Source organism: Mus pahari, chromosome 15 (assembly GCF_900095145.1).
Source record: "Mus pahari chromosome 15, PAHARI_EIJ_v1.1, whole genome shotgun sequence".
In the NCBI taxonomy this organism is placed as follows: Eukaryota; Metazoa; Chordata; class Mammalia; order Rodentia; family Muridae; genus Mus; species Mus pahari.
The window spans coordinates 50450387-50477237 of NC_034604.1; the positions used below are offsets into that span (position 1 = coordinate 50450387).

General features: G+C 43.3%; 1 protein-coding gene across 2 annotated transcripts in view; it reads left to right on the forward strand.

Annotated features, from left to right (window-relative positions):
- Nucleotides 1-26851, forward strand: part of Gramd2b (GRAM domain containing 2B) — a 96680-nt gene that overhangs the window by 18814 nt on the left and 51015 nt on the right. The window contains exon 1 of one of the 2 annotated variants that reach the window (XM_021214603.2): nt 13003-13334. The exons of the other annotated variant lie outside the window; for it this stretch is intronic. Coding sequence (XP_021070262.1) covers nt 13252-13334 — 83 coding nt within the window. The 5' untranslated portion in view covers nt 13003-13251. Of the gene's footprint in view, nt 1-13002; nt 13335-26851 lie in introns of those variants that run through there. 2 annotated transcript variants of the gene reach the window in all.

The window sequence follows — 26851 nt, forward strand, 5'->3', positions numbered from 1 at the left end:
TGAGTTCCAGGACAGCCAGGGCTATACAGAGAAACCCTGTCTCGAAAAACAAAAACAAACAAACAAAAAACAAACAAACAAACAAAAAAAGAAAAAAAGAAAGAAATTTGACACTTAAGATTTCAAAAACATAGCTGGGGGTGATGGCACACACCTTTAATCCCAACAGTCAGGATGAAGGCAAAGGCAGGAGGACCTCTGTAAGTTCGAGGCCAGCCTGGACAGGCAAGGCTACACAGAGAAACCTTCTCTGGAAAAACAAAACAAAGCAAAATTCAAACATTGCCCACTCCTAGCAATGCACTCTGACATGTCTTAGTTTCTTATCGGCACAATGAGATGTCCCTCACAGGATGCCTGACCTATCAGAAGCACACTGATAATTCCACTCTCACTACCTCATTTCCTTTTACTTGAATTGTGTAAAAACCTCTGTCTACAAACTACCCATACCTGGTAAACCAGGTCACAGCCGCTGAGCATCATTAAAAGAACTTTTGGGATAGAAACAAAGTAAAATAAAGCATCGAAGGTTCGAATCTGCATGCAGCATGTTGTATGTTACATATTCTACTAGCATTTCTTGAGCCCTTTGGCTCCGCCCCTCAACTAATCTTTGAAATACTTGCTCAAACAAAAAGTAAAGATCCACACTATTAATAAGCCAGGACTTTTGTGACGTAGGACTTTTTTTTAGCAGATGGTCCCTAGGTTTCCAAGGCAACGAGCCATGCACTTTACAATACAATGCACTAAAAGAAGAATGGAGAGATGCGATGGAGAAAATCCCAACCAAGAACTCCTTTGTCAACACTGAATTTTACCATCAAATATTCAGTAAAGCAGAAATAATGAGACATTTATCCTCAGAATAGAGACAAAAAGGTATGAAAAATTTAGTACAAGTTGTTTTTGTTCATCTGTTTTTACTTTACTAACTATATACTCTTTTAAAAAAACAACAACAAATTTGACTGAAGACAGTTGGGACTTTAAAATATGCTAAAATTGAAACTGAACTTCCATATATTGAAATATTCAATGAATTTGTTCAATCTATACAAGCAGGTAACTTAACACCAAGATCGATGCTTAGAACATTCTTCAGGAGCAGGAGTGAGGGCTCAGCCATGAGAGGCAAGGGTTACAGTCAAAAATATAAGAACATTTTCAGAACTGATCTAAGGCTCCTCACCTACTTCTTAAGCCAAGTTCACTATTCATCCCTTAAAATAGACAAAATGACAGAAATGGAAAATGATAAACTAAAGTGTCCCTAGTTGATCTCACTGTGATTTCTGGCTTGTGCTATGATTTCTTCATGACAGAGCATACCACGTGGACACTTAGCAGTCATTAGATAGCCAAGGCTCTAAGAAATGAATTCCCTGAGTGATTAAACTAAAAGCTAGAGCTTGGGGCTGAGAAGAAACCTTCGAATTCTTTCTCCCTGGAGCAAACTAGTTCTGGAAACACTGAAGGAAGTGAACTCTTTGCATTCTTATACAATGTGCCTCGGTGAGCAATAAAACTTACTCACTCTGTGTTTAATAAAGTCAAGATGTAGAACAAGACTGAACTTGTCAGACCCAAACTTCTGAATGGACTGTGAGCCTCCATCTTTCTACTGAAGGACATTCCCCAGCATCCTGTGAGTGGCGAATGAACTTGGGCTAGCCCAGCAATTTTGATAAACTGCATACATTGGTTCTCACCTCCTCTTGCTGCCAACTTTCAAGCCATTTAATAGATGTGGGAAATACAGCAACTGGCAGAGAGCAGCCCCTGGACAGAGAAGCAGACTGGTTAATTGGATGCTCACTTCAAACAGCTGGTATGGCCAACACTGAAGGTTAAAGGTCACAGGGTACCATACACCCGTAATCTGAATCTGGTCACAAAAGGCTGAAGCAAGACATGTGTAGGTTTGAGGCCAGCCTGAACTACAGAATAAGACACTGTCTCACCCCCTGCTACATTTTACAGAGTCACTCTTCAGGAAACGAAATGGAGCTAGCTGTGTTATAAGGATGCCAGATGATAGGAATGTATCAGGATTGTTCCCAGAAAAGCAGAGCTACCATAACTCTCCATAAGAGTTAATACTGGTTAATAATTAAGTTAATACTGATTAACTCCTGACTCAAATAACTCTTTTACTAGTTGAGCTAAAGCTTTTGTGTTAAGAACTATCTTTTCAGGGGTGGAAGGGGCGAGAAGACTTAGAAAGTAGAGCAGATTAGCAAGTTAAATATGTGTGCACCTCTAACCTAAGGACATAACTTCTGACGTTAATAAATCAGCCTGAATAAGATTGAATACAGAGAGGATGGCATGGGTCACATCTCGTGTAGCATTAGTAACTTCCTCCAGCATGGTGATGTTAATACCCTATATACTGTGGGTTAACTTTAAATACTAAACATTGATGAACTAAGAGATAGACACATTCCTAACTTGTTAAAGACAATTCTTTGGTCAATAATGTAATAATGACAGTTATCAGTTAGGAGCAATCTAATGCGTAGTATGTGTCTGGCATGCTATTCACAACACAGTAATCTTTTTAAAATTCCTTAATGGTTCTAGGAAGTACACGCAGCTGCTATTCCCATTCCAGGGGCCCCACAAATGAGGAAAGTGAGACTTAGGGAAAATAAGTCATCCATCCAAGGCAGTAGAATTCATATAGCGTCTCAGGTCAGCCTGACTCTCCGTCTACCATGCTCTAATTCTACCCCGGGGCCGGGGGATCTGACTGCCAGGACAACTCTTACCCGCTCCGCTGGAGTTGAAGCGTGTGAAACTTCTAGCCCCAACAGGAAGAGCTGTTTACTGAAAGGACACCACAAACAATCCAATGCCCCCACCCCCTGAACATCCAAGGGCAAAAATAAATAAACACTTTGGCAAGAAAGAAGCCGAGATGATACGCAGCAACCCCCATCAGGGATGCTTCATGCTCTCTACTGCAGATCTGCTTTTACGCTCCTAAAGTTTATAGCAGTGAGCATCCCAAGGATACATCCCAAGGACTCTCCTTATGATACGCATCTTGGTAGACGGACTATTACCTGTCAGCTGATATGGAGTAAGATTAATTCTTAGCTAATTTAGTTGGTTATGATAAAAAAAATACATTTAAATTCTGACTTTAGTTCATCTATGACCTTAACACACAGAGAAATGCACTGGTTCCATCTGAGTTGTTTGTTTTTGTTTTTATTTTGCTTTGTTTGTTTTAAGTAAAAGCTAATGCAAAGCCCACAGCCCGTGGAAAAAAGACAAAAGCCACGCCTTCTCAGATGAACGGATTGTAATAATTACTCTACCCTCAGGAAACTTCAATTGTTTTGCAATTGTTTCACAGAAAACTCACATGTCATCTCCCCTTCCACCTCACTTACACTGTGTTGAAGCAAAGAGATGGCTGTTGCTCTAACCAGCCCTGCCCTTAAGGCAGCAAGGCTACTTTCATTCTGTGCTCCCTTAATAGATTCACATTCCAACACAAACACAGGGCTTGGACTGGAGCCCAGTTCTCCTGACTTCCAGGCTAGGACCAGTTCTAAAATGTTATGCAGATGTAGGGAAGGGGAGGTGGCTGCTGTGACCCAAGACAGGAGAACAGGAATGACTGGACAGCCCCTTCTCGCCTCTGACACCATGACAGTTCTTAGTACCAAGTATTCAGTTATGAAACAAAACAGTCCATGTCCCGTGCTTGGTAAACGTCCGTCTGTGGATATGCTCTCCCACAAAATGGTAAATTCACTGACAGAAAGCGTGCTACTTGTTTGTTTATATAGCTCTATCACCCAGAATATGACCTGTCCCATAGAGTGATTGCCCCACCCCCCACCCCCACCCCCACCCAAACTGTTGGAAGGAGGGAAACAAAGAGGAAAGGAACAGAGAGAGTGAAAGAAGGGAGACTGAGCCAAAACTCAAAGTCAATCTATAGCTAACTGACAAGAGAACAAAGGTTTTATATTTTCTCAACTACTCTTCTCCATGCTTTTTGCGTATTTCTCCTGGGCTAACTTAGTTCTTGTGAACTAGCATTTCAAGAGGAACAACAGAGCATAGACGAAAGGATTGGGAGATGAGAGAACACCAGTAGAATTTGTCAAAAGGGAAGATGAAGGTGTAAAGAGGGAACGAATAAAGTCAGAGCAAGCAATAAAATGTACGCGATAGAAGTAGCAAAGTCTGATGGGCAGACACGATTCTAGCGATAATTAGATATGATCAAGGACAGGATGACAAGAGCAATGGTGGACCACACTGTCAAGTGCTGCACAGGAGAAAAGCAGAATCTGCCAAAAGATGGTGGAAGGAAGGCCAGGTTGATGACTGACAGTACCATGCCAAGACAAGGAAAAGAAGAGACCGTGTGGATATTTCTAGACTCTGCAACTCTGCCTTGTACCTGTGTCTGTGAACAGTGACTTGTGGGCTAGAGTCTGTGAGGCTTAGACTTTCCTGTTCTGTTGAGGGACATGGACCCTCAACTAGCAGAGAAGTGACACAGAATGAGCCGGTGGTTTTCTTTTTTAAGTTGTGGGAGAACTTCTCCTTTATAGATTTCTTTTTCATTTACGTCTTTCCCCACTGAGAAGTGAGAAAAAAAAAAATACTAGTGTTCAAATATCTTAGGTCAGTGAGAATTCTGTTCTAAAGAGTGCGGTTGGGCATCAGTGGTATAAAGGGCTACTCTATGATTCATTCACTTGACAAATATTTATTGAGCATCCAACATGAAGCTGACACTTTTAGATACAGTAGTGAACACAGCAGATAGGGTCTTTGTTTTGGGGACTAGTCTGTTCTTAAGGGTGAGAACTGATGGGAAAAAAAACAGATAGAAAACTCATTACCTGTGTGAGACATCAGCTGTCTCCCTCCTTACAGACAGCAGGCACACTAGAGAGGTGCAAACTTTTTGCTATGTCTAGAATGTGCCAAGATCAGCAACCAGCCTGTGGTGGTTTGTATAAGCTTGGCCCAGGGAACAGCACCATTAGGAGGTATGGCCTTGTTGGAGGAAGTGTGTCACTGTTGGGTGGGCTTTGAGACCTCCTACCTGCCTGAAAGTAAGTCTTCTGGTTCCCTTTGGAACAAGATGTAGAACTTTCAGGTCCTTCTCCAGTGCCATGCCTGCCAGGACACTGCTATGCTTCCCACCTTGATGAGGATAGACTGAACCTCTGAACCTGTAAGTTAGCCTCAATTAAAGGCTGTCCTTTGTGAGTTGCCTTGGTCATGGTGTCTCTTCACAGCAACGGAAACCCTAACTAAGACACGGTCTCAGGGTTTCTGCCTATCTCTTCCCTCTGGCCAGTTAGCTTTGCATCCAGATCTTCATGGACTTCCTCCTTCTTGTTCTTCAGAAACCAGCTGGGCCATCACCTCTCAATGAAGCTTTCCTGATCATCCTATACAAACATGTCTCCCTTCCCATCTACTCTTTTCTGTTTTGTTGTCTTTGCATTTCTCATGCCTTGAACTGATACAGTGCCTTTTTCTTTGATTCTCTTCTGCATTGAGAAATGGTGCCTCTCAGATACAGTGTTCCCTCAGCATCCTCCACGGGCTGTTTCTAACATCAAAAGCCACTGAGGCTCAAGTCCCATACAAAAACTGGTGTAAGACCTATCTGCATTTAATCTCTACTCATTTACTATCTCCATGGTGTTACCATCATGGAAATTCTGTGTAAATAGTTGTCATACAAGTGGGGAAAATCTCCATACATGTTCAGTGTAGATGCCACCACTGTAGGCCCATTTTGACCTATAATTAGTTACATCTGAGGATACAGAATATGTACAGAGGGCTAGTTGTATCAAATTTTGGTTTCTATATCTAGAACATAGGATTCATAGCAAGTCAGGTGTTATCCTTTTGCTCACTGTCAAAGATAATATGTTTAAAACAGTGCTGTTAGAAACATCTGTTAACTCATGGGCCCAGCAAGAAAGTTCAGAGGGCTACCCTGTGGCGGCTGGTCTTTAAGGATGTTCCCTGGTAACCTGGCTCCTGTCATTTGCATCTTGAATCTAGGCTGGTCTGCAGCTCACCTTTAATGAATAGAATCCAACATAGCTGAAGTTGCATGGCTTCCAGTGATGTCACATGAATAAGATGCAGATTCAACCTTGGTTTGCAGGACAAACAATCCCAACGAGTCAAATGAAACTAAACCAAACCGAAACAAACCAAAACAAATTAACAAAAATAATCCAAGTGTACCAAGATTTCAATGTTATATATAAGGAAGCCACAGTTTGTCCACTCAGTGGAATATCACACAGGGAGACTGGAATGTCCTGCTGGCCCTCAGCCCAGCTGGCCTGGTCACATAAAGAGCCAGTTCTTCCAGTGAAAATGCATCTTGCATATCTAGCTTGATGAGTCTTCTAATGATTCCATCCGTACCCAAATGAGTGACACACATCTAGCTGAGCATAGTAAACTCATAAAACTATAAGAGATAATAATAAATTCTTGGAACTCCTACAGTTTCAGATGACTAGTTACAAAACAACTGGAATCTTCCAACACAGCCACCAGAAATAGCTCTAAATTCAAACATTTCTTTCTCTACAAATACAGCTATTATTAATTTAAATTTTTATCTTTTTTGAGAACTTCGTACATGAGTATTAAACTTAAACCATTCTCATTCTGCCTCCTGCTCCTCCAGTTGCTCCTGTCTACCCACTTGTTCTCAAACTCATAACCTCTTCTTCTTTAATGGTTATTGTTACACACACACACACACACACACACACACACACACACACACACACATAGCTTACTGAGGCCATTCTTGTTACTCGTATACACATGTGTTTAGGGCTGGTCACTTGGGATTAGATAACCTATAAAGGCAATCCTGGAGAACACTGATTCTCTCCTTCTCTGAGCAGCCACTGGTTTTCTGAAGCTCTTCATCAATGCATAGGAAATTTCTTCCATCCACACTGACATATTGCGGCGGCTTGAATAGGAATAGCACTCACAGACTAATAGTTGGAATGCTTAGTCACCAGGGAGTAACACTACTAGAAGGTATGGACTTGTTAGAGTAGGTGTGGCTTTGTTGGAGGACACATGTCACTGGGGGTGGGCTTTGAGGTTTCAGATGCTCAGGACAGGCCCAATGTCTCTTTCCTGATGCCCTCAGATCCAGATGTAAAACTCTCAGCTCCTGTGCCAGCATCATGTCTGCCTACGTGCCACCATGCTTCCCAACATGATGATAATGGATCAAACCTCTGAACCTATAAACCAGCCCCAATTAGATGTTTTTCTTTTATAAGAGCTGCCATGGTCATGGCGTCTCTTCACAGCAATAGAAACACTGACTACGACACGTGTCAATTGGAGTTACCCAGGCAATTATGTTGTTAAGATTTAATGGGGGAAGCTTTCCTGTCATGCATAGAAGACACTGCCCCACGGGAGACATCCTGATCCTCTGGTACCTATGAGCTTTCTGCTTCCTCTTCCACAACATTCCCTGAAACATAGATATAGGGGTTGCACAGTAGGCATATCAGTTTGGGTTGGGAACCCTGTGGCCAGTTATTCTTTGCATTTAAACAAGTTGTTTCTACAAATATGTTGTATTCACACCCGTGGGTTCCTACTGGGACTTTCCTTCAACACACTCCAACATAACATCTATTCTTTTCCATTGACAAAATGTGTTTTGGATTATTTGGGCTTCTATAACCCTACAAGAACCCCCTCCCCCTTAAAGACTAGAAAACTGAGTCTTCATTTTCTAGGGAACACTGCTTTGTTATTGTTTCTGTTATTCTTGTTGGACCACTAACCTCCCTGAAGATCAGACTCGTTCTTTTGTTTTTTTTTTTTTTAAAGTGATGGCGGTTTGATTTTTAAATTTTGTTTAGTGTGTAGTAGGCAGCGGTTTCCCATCTCCCTCCAGTAAGAATGAAGACAAAGTACAAATATGTGAAACAGATCCCAGAAAAGAATCTAATTGACACAGAAGCGACTATACTGACGTAGTGTTAAAAAGTTGGCACCGAACAAGATGGGGTGCGTGCCTGGTACTGTTAACTGGGCCAACAACCTATGCCTATCTAGGTCGTAGGCCCTTGGGGAAAACCTAATGCTACTACTGTTTTAGACAGGCATAGTAATAAACTCCTCCCTCCGTTCCTGTCTGTATACCCCTAGATAAGGGCATCTCTCAGTCCTCACTAGAGAAGCTTCTTTCTGCAATAGATGGCAACGAATGCAGAGGTCAACATACCAAGAATAAGAGACTACGGAGTTCTCAGTTTTGAATGGGACATCTGTATTATATCCCCCTTCCCCTAGGGCCCAGGGATCACAGTGACAGAAAGAATGTAAGAGTCAGAGTAGTGGGCCAGAAGCAAAACAGTATTTGATTGATATGATGGAGCAGTTGCACACATGAATTCACAGCAGCTGGGACTGCATGTACGAGACTTGAACAAGATCAAGCCAGGGAAAACCCCAGCATGGACCAAGGAAGGACCAGGGATGACGTCCCACCTGTAGTTGGGGAGTTATTGGCAATTGATGGTGGCTGGGGAGAGATATGTTTCCTTTAGGGGTACATCGTCCTAGAGGATACCCGTGCTCCAGTAGATGGCTCTACACCATGCACATCATAGACTCATAGGGTTTTTAAAAACATGCACATTAAGTTGGAAAAGAACAGTGGAAGGGGATAGGGAAAGAGCTGCCGGGGGTGGAATGAGAATAAACTTAATCAAAACACATTATAGGCATGTGTGAAATTCTCAATATATATCTAAACCTATACCTATATCTAAACCTGTAGGTACCTGTACTAATACCTACCTATACCTATACCTACCTATGCCCATGCCCATGCTTATTCTTGTGTATGCATTAGAAAAGAAGAAAAGAAGTTGGCAAGACATAAACCGTCTTTAGAAGGCCTAAGTTCAAATATCAGGTCCTCCCATTGCTAGACCTAAGAGCCTGGATTCAATCAGAAAGCCAGTGTGAATGACCTTAGATGCCTTCCACCTCACAAACCGTGGTCAATAATGTTTACCATTTAGAAGATTTTAAAATATGGGGTGGATTTTAATGTATTGTTTATGTGGTATGCCTGCTTCTCACTACTGGAACAAAATAACTGAGATAACCGACTTATAGGAAAGGAAAGACGAATCTTGGTTCACGGTATTGAAGATTTCAGGTCACCATCAGTTGTGACGATCATTCGTGATTGTGGAAGTTGCTAAGAGGAAGCATGGTGTGGTGAGGGAGTGTGCCAGAGAAAGCTGTGGTAGCTGGAAAGCAAAAGAAAGCAGTAGGAAGAGCCAGGTCGCAATATTCTTGAGAATAGTCTCTCTGTGACCTAATTTCATCCCTTGAGGTCCCATGCCTAAGAATTTACCCCCTCCTATTTACAATCCGTCCATAATCTGGGCATTGTGATTTTAACATATGGGCCAGGAAAGAACACTCATCTAAGCTGTAACATATGACACCATTGTTTCTCTTTTGAGGAGTTCTGAAGGGAGGGCCAAGATGTGCTTCAGTTGGTACAGAGCTTGCCTGGCATGCACAAAGTTCTGGAGTCAAACCTTCAACATCACACCCAAACCAGATGTGGTAAGAGTTCAAGGCTAGCTGAGGTCTAGATCCTGCCTTAAAGAAAAAAAAAAAAAAAAAAAAAGTAAATAAGTAATTTGAAGTCTTAAGAACTTAAAGAACATTGAAATGAGGACAATTTTGCATTGCCTTTTCTGTTCTCATGGAACCAGAGGTAGGCTGGTGGTTTTGAACTACTCTCTGACCCTAGAATTTACATCACTCTGCCCTTTCCTCTCAACACAGATGGCAAGTGTGGTGCTTGCTTCATCTCTAGGCAGCAAACTCCCATGGTTCAGTGTCCCAATCTACACTATTATCTGGGTTGGGAAATATTGGTTCAAAAATCATTCTTTTGTTTTGATTTTATTGTGTTTCTTTTTTTTTTTTTTTCCTTTTTTTAGGAAGGAAGGGGTTTATTTGGCTTACACTTCCATATCACTGTTGATCACTGAAGGAAGTTTGGACAGGAGCTCCAACAGGGCAGGAATCTAGAGGCAGGAGCTGATGCAGAGGCCATAGAGGGGCATTGCTTACTGGTTTGCTTCCCCTGGCTTGCTCAGCTGGCTTTCTTATAGAACCCAAGACTACCAGCCCAAAGGGGGCACCACTCCTTGTCGTGCTATTATTAAAGCTCCACAGCAGCTGCTTCCATGGCCTTCAATATACTCCTCTGCTGTAAGAGTGTGCCCACCAGACTTTCCTATTATACATACATAAAGTGTTCAAGAAGCCTCCAGTAATACTTCTCAACTTTGATTCTTACAACTTTTCTTTAAGTCTGAGGATGAAGCTCTCTAGCATTACTTCACAGCTTTTTTTTTTCTCAACTCCGTCAAAGTCTTCCCATCCCCCACTTCTGATAACTGACTGAAACTGAAAGCAGGAATGGGCTGATAAGTGTTTCTGGGACAGTTCGATCATGCATACTGGGCATGGGGAAGATATTACAGAGCCTCCAGTTTTCCTCTTGAAAACTCACAAACATCTTCCAAAATGTATCACCAGCCCTTGAGTGACCTTCTCAGCCTACGAAGCCAGCTAATGCATAGTCATAATGACTAATAAATGTACACCCTGCCACATACTGTGAATTAGGTAACCGTCTGGCAACCACATCTCTACTCTAATTTCCAAACTCATTCTTTGAACTCTGCCTTGTGACAACTCTGGCTTGTGACAGGTGTGCAGTAGTATATCTAACCAATCTAAATAAAGGTCAACATTTGACCAATATTCTAAATGATTTGAGGCATCTACCTCCAGGAAAAGATGAGGAGTTCAGATTTTCTACCAAAGTTATTTCAGTAACTGGAAAAGTTATGGTTAGAATTCTTTGATACTAGAAAAGAATTTAGATTTCTAGAAGCCGGAAAGAAGGGAAGTAATGAATATCCTATCAGTGTAAAGTCAAAAAATACCTTAAATTTTAAAATCTTAAAATCTTAAGCCGCATTTTCTGTCTCTCTACCATTGCTTGACTGATGCTCTGTTTTATATACTATGCTTAATTTGATTGTACAGTAACTCAATGAGAACCCTTATTCACTGGTGGTGGGGGTGCACATTAATACAGTCATTGTGGGAATCAGTTTGGAGATCCCCCCCTCCAAAAAAAAAATTAGAAATAGAACTACCATATGACCACTATTGTAGTCCTGGGGATATGTCCAGATAGTGCCATACCCTACCACAGAGACATTTACATTCCCCTGATAATTGCTGCTATATTTGCTGTAGCAAAGAATTGGAATCAACCTCACTGTCATTAATGGATTAATGGATTATAAAAATTAAACACACACACACACTACTCAGTTCTAAAGGAAAATAAAGTTTAAAAATTGTAGAAAAATAGATGGACTTAGAATGTATAATATTAAGCAAAGACAATCTGTGGAATTAAGTGAATAATTTAGGCAAATATGTAAACAAATGTGTATGTGGATACAGAACAACATGAAAAGAGAACAAGGAAGTCCACACAGGAAGATGTGGAAAGATTGAGCGTGGGAGAAAAAACACAAAGAAGAGGCAGTGACGTGTTTTCTAGCTCTGTCAGGAGTCTCTTTGGTTTTGGTGATGGATAAGCGCATAAAACATATTGCACACTGAAAGTGTAAAATTGAATGTGGAGTTTCAGAGCTTCTGTTCCAAATGCCAGTTCTTTTTTCAAGACAGGGTTTCTCTGTGTAGCCCTGGCTGTTCTGGAACTTGCTCTGTAGTCCAGGCTAGCCTGGAACCTGGAGATCCATCTGCCTCTGCTGACTAAAGGCATGCACCACTCACACCCAGCCAGAATGCCAGTTCTAGCTGCAGAGAAGTTTACTGAGCTGTATAGAGCTTGGTTCTGGTTACTTTCTGTGTGCGATGTATTTATTTGCAATTTATATAGTAGAGTTTATAAGATTAGAAAGGACAAGAACTGGAGGAGTAAAGAAATTAGCTGTTTGGTGATGTAATTAAAAATGTACCAAGTAAAACAATGCAGGTTATACTCCTTCTGGTACTTTACCCACAACCCATCTCTATGACTCCCCCACCCCACCCCCACATCCTCTGCCTTTCAGAAGTCCCAGTCAGAGATGCTGAAGAATGAATATTTTAGCGCTCTTTAACTCAGCTGTAAGGGTTACCCAGGATACTCACCCTACTCATGCATCAGAACAGCCTGATCATGGCTTTGCAGAAAGTTAAACACAGAGCACCACGTGACCCAGCAAGGCTACTTTTAGATAAGCATCCAAAGGAATGGAAGCAGGGCGTTGAACAGACACTTGGACACGGGTTTTTAGTAGCATCATTCGGAACGGCGGAAGGTGGGACTCCCCCAAATGTCCATCTGTGGATAAATAGAAACACAACATCTACTATGGAAGATGTATACGTGGTAATGGAATATTATTCAGCCAAACCACTCCCAGCCAAGATAGCTAAGGAAGTTTCGATAATTGTTTTACTGCCTCTCCCAGCTCTTTCCCACTGAAGAACTAGAAGGGATTAGCTTGGTGAATATTTATTCCCTTTGTTCCTACCTGACAAATTGAGGGACTCTATTGTTAGCTCGGAGAGACGGTCTTCAGTGAGACCAGACTGTGTGTGCAAAATTTAGCGGAGGAAGTGGGCCGGTCCTCAGGACATTGGTGTGAGCCACCACCACACAATGCGGTCCACTTCCTGCACCGCAGCTCTTGGCTACCCCCGCTTACTCCCCCACCCCACCCCCGTCCCTAATACCCGCTGGATTGGATGGAGAGACAGAGAAAGAGGACCTAGAACAGCAGGCGGCTACTGTGCTATGTCTTGTTAGGCAAATGTTTCAACTGCTTGGCCAATTAGCGTCCTCTCCCAGAAAGACGGGTTCAACAGGTTTCCATTTGCTCCTCCTCTGTCTCCTGGGTTGGGGAAAAGGGCTGTCACTTTACTTCGACCCTCCCCTTCCCACCCTCTGGGCTCTCCCAGCCTAGCTCGGACCAATCGCGCCGGCTCCAACGTGTCCATGTTGGCGGCCCGGGAGCACCGCCGCCTGGATGCGCAGCGCTAGGGTGCGGGAGAGCCGGGAGCCAGGAGCCCCGAGTAGGGAGCCGAGTCCTGGGGTACGCCCGGGACGTGGCCCCAATGACCGAGCTCCAGCAAGAGGTGGAGGACGCCAAGCCAGCCAAAGTGCTCACCAAGAGAGAAGGCAAAGTTGGCCCGGCCCAGTAAGTGACCTCTACTGGACGCGACGCGCCCAGACCGAATTGTTAGCCTGCGTTCAGATGGGAAAGGCTTTCTGAACTTCTGTAGAAACAGCCCTTATATATATATATATATCTTAATCTCTCTGTCTCTCTGTGTCTGTGTCTGTATCTGTGTCTCTTTCTCTTTCTCTCTCTCTCTCTCTCTCTCTCTCTCTCTCTCTCTCTCTCTCTCTCTCTCTCTGTGTGTGTGTGTGTGTGTGTGTCCATCTGTCCCTCCCTCTCTCCCTTCGTCTCCAGCTTTTTCTTTCCCGCTCTCCCTTCCTGTCTCCTCCCTTCCTCTCCTCACTGAAGAATGCATTGTCTATCCGGCAATCCGGTGATGATGAGAATTATTGGATCCGAAATTATAGCTGATGTTTTCTAATTCCCCAAGGAGATGTAGGGAAACTCGTCAAATCTTGGAGACATGTCAAAAGTCCGTGCTAAAATTTGCTCAGTCCTTCTATTTAAATCTGAATGACATCTGGGGAGATCCAGGCGTCTTTGGTTATCCAGTCATCCGTTGATCACTTTCACAATGATGTGTATTTTATTTGATCATTCTTCCTCACTATTTCCACCTAAGAGAGAAGTAGTTGGAAAAAGCATGCTTTATCCTTCCCTCAAAGTCTGTGCCCTTACACACACACACACACCACTACCACCACCATATGGCTGTGTCTGTCCTCTTAAAGCATTTATGTGCACATTAGAGTTGCACATTATCTGACCTATACAATCTTCTAACCGAAAACAAAGTTTCCCATCACAAGTACTTACGTCCTTTAAGGAAAATCTTTCCTTTCTAGTGCTACTTTGAACACTTGTTTAATAGCCCAGAGGTATGGTTTGGTTGCTATTCTTGTTCCTCTTTTTAAAAGCAAAAAAAACCCTTTGACTAGTTGCTGATTTGCTCTGTCACCACATCACTGAAACATTAACCCATGGCACAGTCAATATCTAAATAAGCCTGCTTTGATTTCATAGTATTAAGTTATTAGAGAGCCCACAATGCTTTATTGATACTACAAGTTCTAATGGTGAAGACTTGGTCTCTGTTACCATTATTTCACGCTTCAGGCGTTTTGTTGTTGTTTTGTTTGCGGATCACAGCTTTGTCCCACATGAGGACTACATACATGACTGCAGATTCTCGACTAGCATTGCTCAACCTGGGGGTCATGACTCCGTTTGGGGTCCAAGGTCCCTGTCACAGAGGTGGTCTAAAACAGTGGGAAAACACAGATATTTGCATTCTAACTCTTAATGGTAGCAAAATTACAGTTATGAAGTAGCAACAAAATAATGTTATGGTTGGGTTCACCCCAACATGAGGAACTGTATTAAAGGGTCGCAGCATTAGAAAGGTAGAAAACCACTACTCTAGACTCTGTCAGGTGAGTTTATACAGAAATTTGGGAAGAAGATATGTCAGTTGCTTTGATCTGTGCTTTCAAGGCTGTGGCCATATTCTCTCCTGGGTCTCTGACTTTCTGACTGTTCTTTGTTGTCCAGTGTCCAGCATTTTAAGCCAGCATCTCTCATCCTTCACTTGGTCTTACCCAAAGGTCGAAAAGTGGTATATTTCCCATTCATTATGATGAAGGGACAAGGTTGCCAGAAGTAAAGCTCTCATAAAAATTGTTTTCTAATCCCTGAATAAAATCCAACTGTATAAATAATTCAGATCTATGATCAGGCATGATGGCACATGCCTTCAATCCTAGCAGTTGGGAGGCAGAGGCAGGAGACTCTTCATGAGTTTGAGGCCAATCTGATTTACATAGCAAATTTCAGAACAGCCAGGGTTACATAGAAAGACCTGGCTCAAAAAAAAAAAAAAAAAAAAAAAAAAGAAAGAAAGAAAGAAAGAAAAAGAAAAGAAAAGAAAAAAGAAAAAGATGGACTATTAAATAATACCTGTAGCCGGGCGTGGTGGCTCACGCCTTTAATCCCAGCACTCGGGAGGCAGAGGCAGGCGGATTTCTGAGTTCGAGGCCAGCCTGGTCTACAGAGTGAGTTCCAGGACAGCCAGGGCTATACCGAGAAACCCTGTCTCGAAAAACCAAAAAAAAGAAAAAAGAAAAAAAGAAAAAATAATAATACCTGTTTCCTTTGCTCTTTATATCTTTCTACATACTCTATTTCTCTGAATGTTATAGACATTGTCTGTGGCTGGAGCTCTGAGGGTCAGAAGCAAGACTAGAGAGCCAGGGTCTTGAAACTTGTAGTCTAAGACTCACCCAAGGGAGTCTTCTTCCAGTTACACAAAGTAGGATGACTCAAGTCTACCCAACAGCTGCCAAGCTTTGGAATCTTTGTGTCCTAGGTGTTTAGATCCTCAGATAAGTCCATGCTTTGGTTTGTTTGAAAACTCTATGATAGCATTGATGCAAGTCTTGTTCATTCAAAGCTTAGACCTTAGGGAAATACTGGGCACCCAGTCCCTCTGATATAATCTTTCATTTGGAATCCCTGAAGCTCATAGCTCTAATACAGTCTTTCATTTGGAATCATCCATTTCACCAATTGGTTTCAGTTCAACAAATACTGCCCTACCTACTTGTACAATCATGGTGGTGAGTTCAAGGACAAATGTGGTTTTGCATCTGTCCTTCTGAAACCTGAAAGAACTGTGGGCTGGGCAGGGCACAAATGTGGCCATTGCCACATTAAGCGGACAAGGTATCATACAAAATTTGATCTCTAACCGAATCTTCCCCGTGGTTATGATATTTGCCTATTGCCATCTTTAGTAAACTGTTGCAAAATTTGCTAACTTATTTTTCCCTACAACATAGTTTGTGTAAGCCTGCCAAGATCACATTTGCTTCTGTCTACATTTCCTTTTGAGCTTTTCGACTCCTGCTCTAGTGTCAGGATAAGAGTCACCTAAAAAGGGAATGCTGTTGTGGGTACACTAGTGTGACAATGTCACATGGAGTCATTTTAGTTTGTCAGGTGTTTCTGCTTACTTCTGTGAGTTTCCTGGTGTCTCAGTAAACATCCATGGGAAAGTATTAGAATGGGACCATAACTGTAGTCACCTTGTGACCCAGAACCTAGCCTCCTCATAATAATAGTTGGCATTGGTAAGAATGCTGGCTATGAGAGAAGGAAGATGCTCAAACTTCACATTCATTTGCACATAGAAGGAGACAGGCAGCATTGTCTCTCCACTTTACAAATAAAAGCATTGAAGCTCTGAGAAGCTCAGCAGGGTGAATACAACAGCAGCTCAGATTCAAGCCTGTATCCTCTCTCTCTCTCTCTCTCTCTCTCTCTCTCTCTCTCTCTCTCTCTCACTCACTCTTTCTCTCTCTCTCACTGGATGGTGATTTATCCTTGGTCCTTGCTCCAGAATTTATACACCCGACCATGGCCTACTCTAAAACACAGAGTATTCTGCCAGTGTTTGAGGTCCTTCTAATCGTGGACACGCAGAGACCATCTCAACCTCCTTTCCTAGTGCTAGTCACGGTGTACATCATTGATAGTGAGCCAGTCAGACCAGCAGGCCCGTATTAAAGAGGTAGCCCGTAGCACCCCCATGCTCATTCCAGAATTATTCACAACAGCAAAGCTATAGAATCAGCCTTTGCCCATGAATGAATGAAGAGAGAAAGAAAACGTAATCCAAATGCACAGTAGAGAATGTGGTATGGGGGGGTGCCATTTGGCTTCATGGGGTTGGGGGGAAGGAAATCCTGTGATTTGGGACATGAATAAACTAAGAAGACATTAGGCGAAGAGAAACAGGTCAAGCTCAGAATGACAAATACTGCATGACGTCACAGAAGCAGGATGATAGTTAGTCTGAGTATGGAGTGGGAAGGAAAGGGAGTGCCCGGACCACAGAGTTTCGGGGCTGACAAGATGGCTCATCGTGGAAAGTCAGTCGACAAGCTGGGTTTGATTCCTGGGTTCCATGTAGCAGAACGAGATGACTGACTCCCAGAAGTTGTCTTCTGGCCTCGATACATGTGCGTGGTGCGGTGCACACCACACCACACCACACACACACACACACACACACACACACACTCACAATGATTATAATTCATAATAAAGAGGAGAGCATTTCAGTTAGATAACAAGAATAAATGTGAGATATGTTGCCTGGCAGGGTAACTAAAGGGATGTAAATAATTGTATATTTCAAAGTAGGACAATATCAGATGTCTGATCCTTAAAAATGATAGCTAAGTGAGATACTACACATGGTAATTAGTTTGATTTACTCATTCCATTTTTATACTCATTCCATTTTTATACAATGTATGTGTATATATGTATATATGCCCGATAAATATGTGTAGTGATTAATTAGTCATTTTAAAATATTGATTAAGGAGGCTGGAGAGATAGCTCAGTGGTTAAGAACACTAGCTCTTGCAGAGACCCGAGGTTTGGTCCCCAGCACCTACACAGTACCTTACAACTGTAACTCCAGTCCACAAGCTGTCTGGGTCAAAGTGGGACCCTACTCATCCCTGACCCCCGAGGGCTCTCCATTTTCTCCTGCATGCTGATCTGAAAATTGCACATCTTTCTGGGAGACAAGGTCCCCTTGTGGCTGCCCCAAGGCTCAGAAACCTTCTGGCAGCATGAGATTTCCAGGGAGATTCCATCTCTTGCGCTCCGTTGTTTCAGGCCTCTGTCAGCCGAAGTGAGGGCCAGTGAGTTTACATCACAGCCTGTTCCTGTCAGGATTGTCAGGATTGTGAACAGGAGACGTTAGGAAGCCGAATCCCACAAGAAAAGCCGTGGCCTAGTAGCCACTGAGTCTGGGTTTAATCACCTGTGTTGTATCCACTGGCTTTAAAGTTTAAATGGGGATCGTAAGTGCACTTGGCCCAGGGCTGACATTGCTCAGCGGTTCATAAACCGTAGCTTTGTTTGTCATCGTCTTTGCCAAGGGTCTGGAACGTACTGTGGGGAGGGGTAGGAGAAAGATGTAATACACAGTAAGCAAATTGTCAAAAGTCAGGAGGGTTAAAGTCTCCCAGTAGCATACAACTATCTGTTCTATGACCCCGAGGAATCCTGGGAGGTTTTCAGTTTTGCATTTTCTGCACAGAAGTGCACACATGCCATGTTTGTGACTCCCAACTTCTTTCGATATTAGCAATTGATTTTTATGACACTGGTTGCCCTGCGCTCTTATCCTGGACACCTGATCCTCGCACCCTGATTTCTGGCGTTGAGCCTTCCTCTCGTGAATCCTCAACCCTGGCCTTCTAAGTTTTCTGCTTGTCTTAAATCCAACGGAAGGTGCTGGGACGTCTTTCTGATTAATCATTTGCATAACTTCAGGCATATCACACTTCTGACAGGGTGAAGCAGATGTTTATAGTCAACTGTTATTTAAGGCCTAGAATCAAGTGTTTTGCGTCGTTTTTCTTAGAATGTTGAGTTTCCAGTGGACAGAACTTGTGTTTGCATTGATGGGAGCACATTTGGAGAAGCGGACTCTTAGGTGATTCCACCTTGGGGGAAACTTCAGAGACTGTACTTACACCAGACCACTGCACGCCAAGGCCATTTGGTTGTTCTTATAAAGGCCTGATCTGTTGCCCCTCGGGGCCTTAGCAAAGGAGGCAGTCAGAGATTAATTTCAGCACAAGAGGAAGTGATGCAATCAGGGACTTGTTGAGCACAGAAGATGCCTGACAGTGATCTTTTTTTTTTTTTTTTTTTTAATAGAGAGTAAATTTGAAGAGAATAAAAGGCATAACAGGAAAAATCTTTTTAAAACTTTTGTTTTCATTATCAAATAGTATGCACCTTATAATAGTATTGCTCTGTTTTTATACAGTTGGCCCTACAATTGTTTTTTTTTTTTTGCACCATCACCACCATAAACGTATAGCATGTCATGATACCATGTTATAATGCTGTGATGTCATAGGGATTATTTTAATTATTCGGTAGGAATTATTTTAATTCGTTATAGCATTTTTCTCCTTTTTCCATTCTCACGTGTATGTAGGGTGTATGCGTGTGCCTGTGTGTGTGTGTGTGTGTGTGTGTGTGTGCATGCACATATTTTCAGGTGTGTGGACACGCATGAGTAGAGGTGCACACTCACATGGGTGCCCCATGTCTCTGGAGGCCCAAAGTTGATGTCTGGAATTCTCCCCAATCATTCTTCCACCTTATTTAACAGGCAGGTCTCTATGAAACCCAGAGCTTACTAATACTGCTAGTTTGTCCAGGCAAGTTGCTCTAAGGATTCCTGCCTCTGCCCTCTGAGGCTGGAGTTACAGGCTGGCCACCGTACGTTCCCACCAATTCCGTGGGTGCTGAACTCCATCCTGGTGCTTGAATGCAAGTTCTATAACCACTGAGACATCACCAGAGCCCTCCAGATCCTTTATAGTCTTACGGGCCACTGTGATATAGACAGCATTGCGTGGACGGAAACACTGGTATGTGGCATGTGACCAGATAAAAGTCTTGCACTGTGGGTTGGGATCTCTATGATGTTAAAGAGTGAACATACAAATCTGGAGAGCTTAGTAAGTGGCAGGCATTACCATCCTATCCTACTCTTCCCAAGGTTCTTTGTAGCATGGTTATTTAACCCATATAGTGACTGCACTGTTCTTTTCTATTTTTAAGATTTATTTATTCATTTAATGTATTTGAGTGCACTGTTGCTGTCTTCAGACACACCATAAGGGCATCAGATCCCATTACAGATGGCTATGAACCACCATGTGGTTGCTGGGAATTGAACTCGGAACCTCTGGAAGAGTAGTCAGTGCTCTTCATGGCTGAGCCATCTCTCCAGCCTGTGATTGCACTGTTCTAACAGTAACAAAACCACCAGATTGCAACTGTTTCAAGCTCTTAGCTAGTGGGTGTTCTGAGCTCAGGGGGAGGAGAGGTTCCCAGCTGAGCAGTCCAGGCTCAGTTCATTCTCTTGTTTGGTTTTTGATTTTGAGATAGGGTCTCTCTAATAGCCGTGGGTGTCTTCGAACTCTAGACCAGGCTGGCCTGACTCAACAGAGATCTGCCTGAGCTCTGTTCTGACAGAAGAAAAGGGAGTATTTGTCTGTTGCAGCTTTACCTTATGATTCATGCAGTAATTATTCATAAATCCCCCATTTGAAAGCCCGTAGTAGTTGAAGCTAGGCATAGTGGCAAATGCCTTTAATCCCAGCACTCCAGAGGGAGAACCAGGCAGATTTCTGTGACTTCGAGGCCAGCCTGGTCTATGTAACAAGTTCCAGGGCAGCCAAGGCTACCTAATGAGTTCCTATCTCAATAAAGTAAATAAATCCCTTAGTTTGGTTCCTCTTGCACAGATCTGGAATGTTTCTGTAGAAGGCTGTGACTGATTTCTTTGGAAAGCATGTAAATATTATCTGTTTTAAAGGAGTCGCCAGAGGAGCCCAAGAACTTGACGGAGAATGCTGCAGCTTCTTTTGACAATTCCTCTTGGCGGTGCTCCTTTCCAAGGCTGTTTGAATAGCCACAGAGTTGGCAAGGCCTTTACTTTTGAGAGAGAATTCAAGTTCTGGAAACAGCCTGAAGTTGTTTGAAGCCAATTTTGGTGAATAAAGTAGACAAGAGTCGTTAAATACCTTTAAACCTTTCTGTAAATAAGATCACTTTTTGATCAAATATGAGCCGTGACTATAAAAAATAACAAGACAGTTTCTGGGCAATATTCACAAATATTTCTGCACATCCAGATCTAGAAGTGCTGCTTAATGCCCTCGTAAAAACAGTAGATTTTTATGATTGCTATTCAGTCCTAAAATGGTTTTCATTGCTTTTGCAATACTCTGATAAGCTCTGATATGCCATTAGCATTACTTTTAGAGGCTGGGAGATGTATCCATTTGTCCAGTATCATTTTTAGGGGCTTGGTGATGTATCCATTTGTCTAGTATCCATTGTACTTGCCCTAAAAGCCATGAGAACCTTTATGGTGGTTTTAATAAGTTGGTCCCCTTAGGCTCATAGGGAGTGGCACTATTAAGAGGTGTAGCCCTGTTGTAGAAAAAATGTGTCACTGGAGGTGGGATTGGAAGTTTCAGATGCTCAAGCCAAGCCCAGTGTTGTTGTCTCTTCCTGGTGTATACCCATCCAGATGTAGAACTCTCAGCTCCTTCTCTAGCATCATGTCTGCCTGCGTGACACCCGACATGATGATAACAGACTGAACCTCTGAACCTGTAAGCCAGCCCCAATGAAATGTTTGCCTTTATAAGAATTGCCGTGGTCATGGTATCTCTTCACGGCAATCGAAACCCTAAGTAAGGCAGCCCGAGTTCAGATATCCAGCATGCACACGGAAAACCAAGTGGCGCAGAGTGTACCTGTGATGTCAGTGTAGAGACAGAATCTCTGGAACCAACCAGTTACTGGGCTCCAGGCTCAGGGAGGGACCTTGCTTCAAAAAATAAGGTAGGTCGAGGGCCTGGAGAGGTGGCTCAGCAGCCAAGCTCACCTGTTGCTCTAGCAGAGGACCTGTGTTCCATTCCCAACACCCAAATGGTGCCTCACAACTATCTGTAACTCCAGTTCCTAGGGATCCTACACCTTCTAACCTCTGTGGGTGTCAGGCAGGCATGTGATGCACAGACATTCCTGCAGGCAAAATACTCACACATGAAATAAATGACCAGAATAATAAGAATATGATCCTTCTAAGTTCTAGGCCATTTTTAAAAAATAATTCTTATTATACTTTGTGTACATGTGCATGTGTGCACGTGCGCACACACACACACACACACACACACACACAGACACGAGCACGTGTACATATTACAGCACTTGTAGATGTCAGAGGAAAACTTGTGGGACTCAGTTCTCTCATTCCATCATGGGGGGGGGGGGGCCTCTGTATTTGAACTCATGTCGCACAGGCTTGACAGCAAGCATCTTTACCCACTGAAGCATCTTACTGGTCCCTTGAATGTATCTTTTTTTTTTTTAAAGATTTATTTATTTTTATTATATGTAAGTACACTGTAGCTGTCTTCAGACACTCCAGAAGAGGGCGTCAGATCTTGTTACGGATGGTTATGAGCCGAATGTATCTTTTTGGTGGGCACTTAAGGGTGCCCTGAACAGGAAGGACGGGAAGCGAACCTGGAGCCTTGTTAGCCTGTGTTCCCCTCCCTCCTTCGACCTTTGCTTTGCTTTGCTTGCGACTTTGGCTCTGCAACGAACGCTTTGACACTTTGGCGGAACCATTCTCCTCTGGCCTGCAGTTCCCTTCTTTATAGAGGAATGGCCTGGTCTTTGAAGAAACTGACCTACTTCCTAGAACTCTTTGGTGCCTTTGTGTAGCGAATTCTATTGGCCTGAACAATCAGAAAACCGTTTTTTAACTGTGAAGAGGATCTTCACTTTCCTGCATGATTTGGCATCTTTATTCCTTCTTTTTATTTCTTCCCTTAAGTAAACTCACAGCTGTTTAAGGTGAGACTACCACGGGAACAAAGCTAGACTACCCTACACACTATAGCTCCGGATCCGCTTTCAGTTGTGGTCCCGTGACCCCATGTTGCCATGGTGTCATGGTGGCAATTCTTAGATGAGTAACGCCACTTAAGCCTGAAAAACAAGTCCAGGCCGAGGTCGCTGTCAAGAGCACCTCCAGCGTCTCTGGTCTGCCGAAAGTCTGACAGTAATTGTTCACTGAGTCTGAGGAATACAGACCAAGATGAAGAAGCTCTTTCCACAGAACTGAAACTTGGAAAATAGTGTGGGTCACTGCTGTCCACTCGATAATTATGTTTGTAGTTGACTTGTGGTCTCTAGAACACTTGCATTTGCATCAGTAACTGAACATTTTTAAAGTGCGGATGTCGTTAGGCAGTATAGTATGTCATAGACGTTGGGGTGTATTTGACATAAATCCTGTCCTCAAGAACGTTAAAGCAAGCCAGGCGGCGTGGCGCACGCCTTTAATCCCAGTACTTGGGAGGTAGAGGCAGGCAGATTTCTGAGTTTGAGGCCAGTCTGATCTACAGAGTGAGTTCCAGGACAGCCAGAGCTATACTGAGAAACCCTGTCTCAAAAAAAAAAAAAAAAAAAGATTAAAGCAGAAATCAATATAAATTTTAAAGTAAATTTGTCTTTGACATACATACAACATACCCATTGCAGGATAGCATGTTCCACTATGCATGTACTTTGCATAATATTTAAATCAGGTTGAACACAGTAATCCCCAGGGCTGGAGAAACAGCTCAGAGGTTCAGAATGCTGGCTCCTTTTTGCAGAGGACCTGGGTTTGAGTCCTAGCACTCACGCAGTAGCTCATAACCATCTGTAACCCTAGCTCCAAGCATCTGACACCCTCTTCTGGCCTTCTTAGGTGCCTTAACCATGTGGTACACAGACATACATGCAGGCACAACACACTCATACGTATAAAAGAAGTTAAACTCTTAAGAAAAACATGGCTATATCCTTAAACCTTTAGGATGTTTTTATTCGGAATACTTTCTTCTCGCGTTTTGAATATGTAGTTCATTATTATTATCTGTAGTCACTCTAATTACATTAGGACGCCAGAACTTCTCACCCCTGTCTAGCTGTAACTTGGTGCTGATGGATCACCGACCTTCTCCATCCATCTCTCTTCCCTGTTATCTCCAACCTCTGGTCCGCTAGACTCTCAGATTCTTTGATGAACTTTTTAGATTTGACCTGAGTTAAGTATTGTGTTGTTTGTCTTTATGTCTGGAGACATAAAGGTCTCCAGAGCTACTCGATGTTGTTGTAAATGACAGAATTTTAGTCTTCTTATGGCTGAAGAATTGTATCGTGTGCGTGTGTGTGTGTGTGTGTGTGTGTGTGTGCGCGCGCGCACGCGCACTTGCGCATGTGTGTACATAGTACCTCATAAAAGGGTGATGGATTGGATTGATAGAGGAGGACTCTTCCTTCCCAGAGGAGGGTAGCATGGATGATTATACTTTTATCTTACTCCACAAAGCATAGAAAGTAGAGATTGAGTTCCTGTTTTTTAAAATTTGAGATTGTGATGGATTTTAGAGATGGAATTTGTCAACCGGCAGGTGGTAGCTAACATCAGGTTGGACTTTTTGAATGAAGGGTAGGAACTAGAAAGAGGAGTGAGCCTGTGTTGTGATATTGGCGTGCAGGTCAAAGGAAGAGGGCACAAAACTGCGGGAGAATAAACAACACAGTAGAAAACACCGACAAACAGAGAATCAAACAAAATAAAATGCACTGGAGTTGTGGACACAGCAAACAAGGAAAAGAGATTCCCAAGAGTGATGGTGTATGGCTGGCTCACTTTTCTGTCACCGTGAGAAGACACCATGGCCAAGGCAATTTCCAGAAGGAAGGATTAGTGTTCCAGAAGATTCCATGAAAGGGGAGCTGGCCAGGACAAAGCAGAAAGAGCAGAGTGGAAGTAAGCAAAGCTCTTTCATCTCAAAGGCAGCCCCCCCCCCCCAGAATGTACCACCTAACCCTCCCTAAACAGCACCACCCACTGGGGACCAGGTGTTCAAATGCCCATGACTACGGAGGATTGCCCTTGTCACTGAGTGATAGAAAACTCTCCTGAGAGAGTTGAGAGGAGCGATAGGCCTTCAGGCCAAGCCTTCAGGCTCTGGGTGGTGGGAAAGGAGGGGAGCGGGGTCAGCAGATAGAGATAGACTGTAGCTTCAGGAGGCAGGACGGAGAAGGCCGCCAACTACCCTTGTGAACCTCTGGGTAAAGCCAGCGGGGAGGAGCCAGCAGAGGGGGAGAAGATAATGTAAAGAACCCATAACTGGAAGAACACACCCACGGGGTATCAGAGATGGCCTTGGACATGATTGAAAGAGAGACCTTACTTTCTGAAGTAGGAAGAGTAAACAGATGCATTTGGTGCTAATAGAGCAACCTTGGGTCAGGAGAAGACACATACATGGCTGTTGTCCTCCAACCTCAGGCTTCCCTTTCTTAGTCATGACATGACCCCATCACCTAAAGCAGAGGTTCTCAACCTGTGTGTCAAGACCCCCCCCTTTGACAAACCTCTGTCTCCGAAAGTATTTACATTACAGTTTGTAACCGTGGCAAAATTGCAGTTACGAAGCAGCAATTAAAAAAAAAACAATTTCAGCCGGACGGTGGTGGCGCACGACTTTAATCCCAGCACTCGGGAGGCAGAGGCAGGCGGATTTCTGAGTTCGAGGCCAGCCTGGTCTACAGAGTGAGTTCCAGGACAGCCAGGGCTATACAGAATACAGAGAAACCTTGTCTCGAAAAACCAAAAAAAAAAACCAAAAAACAAAAAACAATTTCATGGTTAGAGGGTCACCACAGCATGAGGAGCTGTATTGAAGGGTCTCAGCACTAGGGAGTTTGAGAACCACTGGCCTAGAGATGAGCTGTCTTTGGTTAGGGGCTTCAGACAGGAGATGCGTGGTTGGAACTTGACCTTGGGGTATGGAAAGAGAGGATGACTGAGAAATGATGAGTGCTCATTTGGCAGGGAAGTCCCCAATCCACAGTCAGGACTGGAGTGTTTCCCCCTCTGCCTGCTAGGAATCCAGGGATTATGGCTTTTTTTTTTTTTAAAGGATTTAATTATTTTATGTGTATACTCTGTCATTCTCTGCAGACACATCAGAAAAGGGCATTTGGAATGATGGTTGTGCAGCCATGTGGTTGCTGGGAATTGAACTCAGGACCTCTGGAAAAGCAGTCAGTGCTCTTAACCACTGAGTCATCTCTCTAGCTCCAGGGATTATGACGTTAAGACTGGCTTGAGCTAGTCGGCAGGAACACAGAGTGCTGAGTGGGGTGTCAGGGGGCGAGTGGCATGACTTGACCTCATAGGTAATCCAAACTGCCTTAGAAAGTAAGCCAAATTCAGAAGGCATCCTGAACAGGAAGCCCATGGAACCGTCCAGGGTAGGGGTCTGCCTCTGAGGGTTAACACATAGCAGGTAAGAGCAACAAGGGGTAGGAGCTGGTGGGCGACTGTGCTCACAGGCAAACAGGTGAGGAGGATCACCTCAGGGTGCAATCTGAGCCATAGTGACGGGAAGTGATTTCTGTGATGTGGCATAGAAGTGACAGGATGATGATGAACTGCCACCCAGACAAACCTCCAAAGGACCCAGGTGTCGAGTTCACAGGAAAGTATGTCACAGGACAAGGGCAATAAGGAAAACTACGTGCAGCTAAGTTAAGAGTGATGGGTGGGTCAGGCTTTCCAAACATACCAGGTTGAATAGAGGGTAAGTTTTATTGTATGGTGTTTTGTTTGCCTTTGGTTTTTCAAGACAGGGTTTCTCTCTATGACCCTGGCTGTCCTGGTACTTGCTTTGTAGACCAGAGTCACAGAGATCCACCTATCTTTGCCTCCTGAATGCTGGGATTAAAGGCATGCACCGCCACCACCCAACCTGTATTAAACTCAAGTGAACTGATCAAACCACAGTTGAAGAGTTCAGTAAGTTTACTGGCTGCCAAGAAAAAATTTTAAAAAATTATATATATAT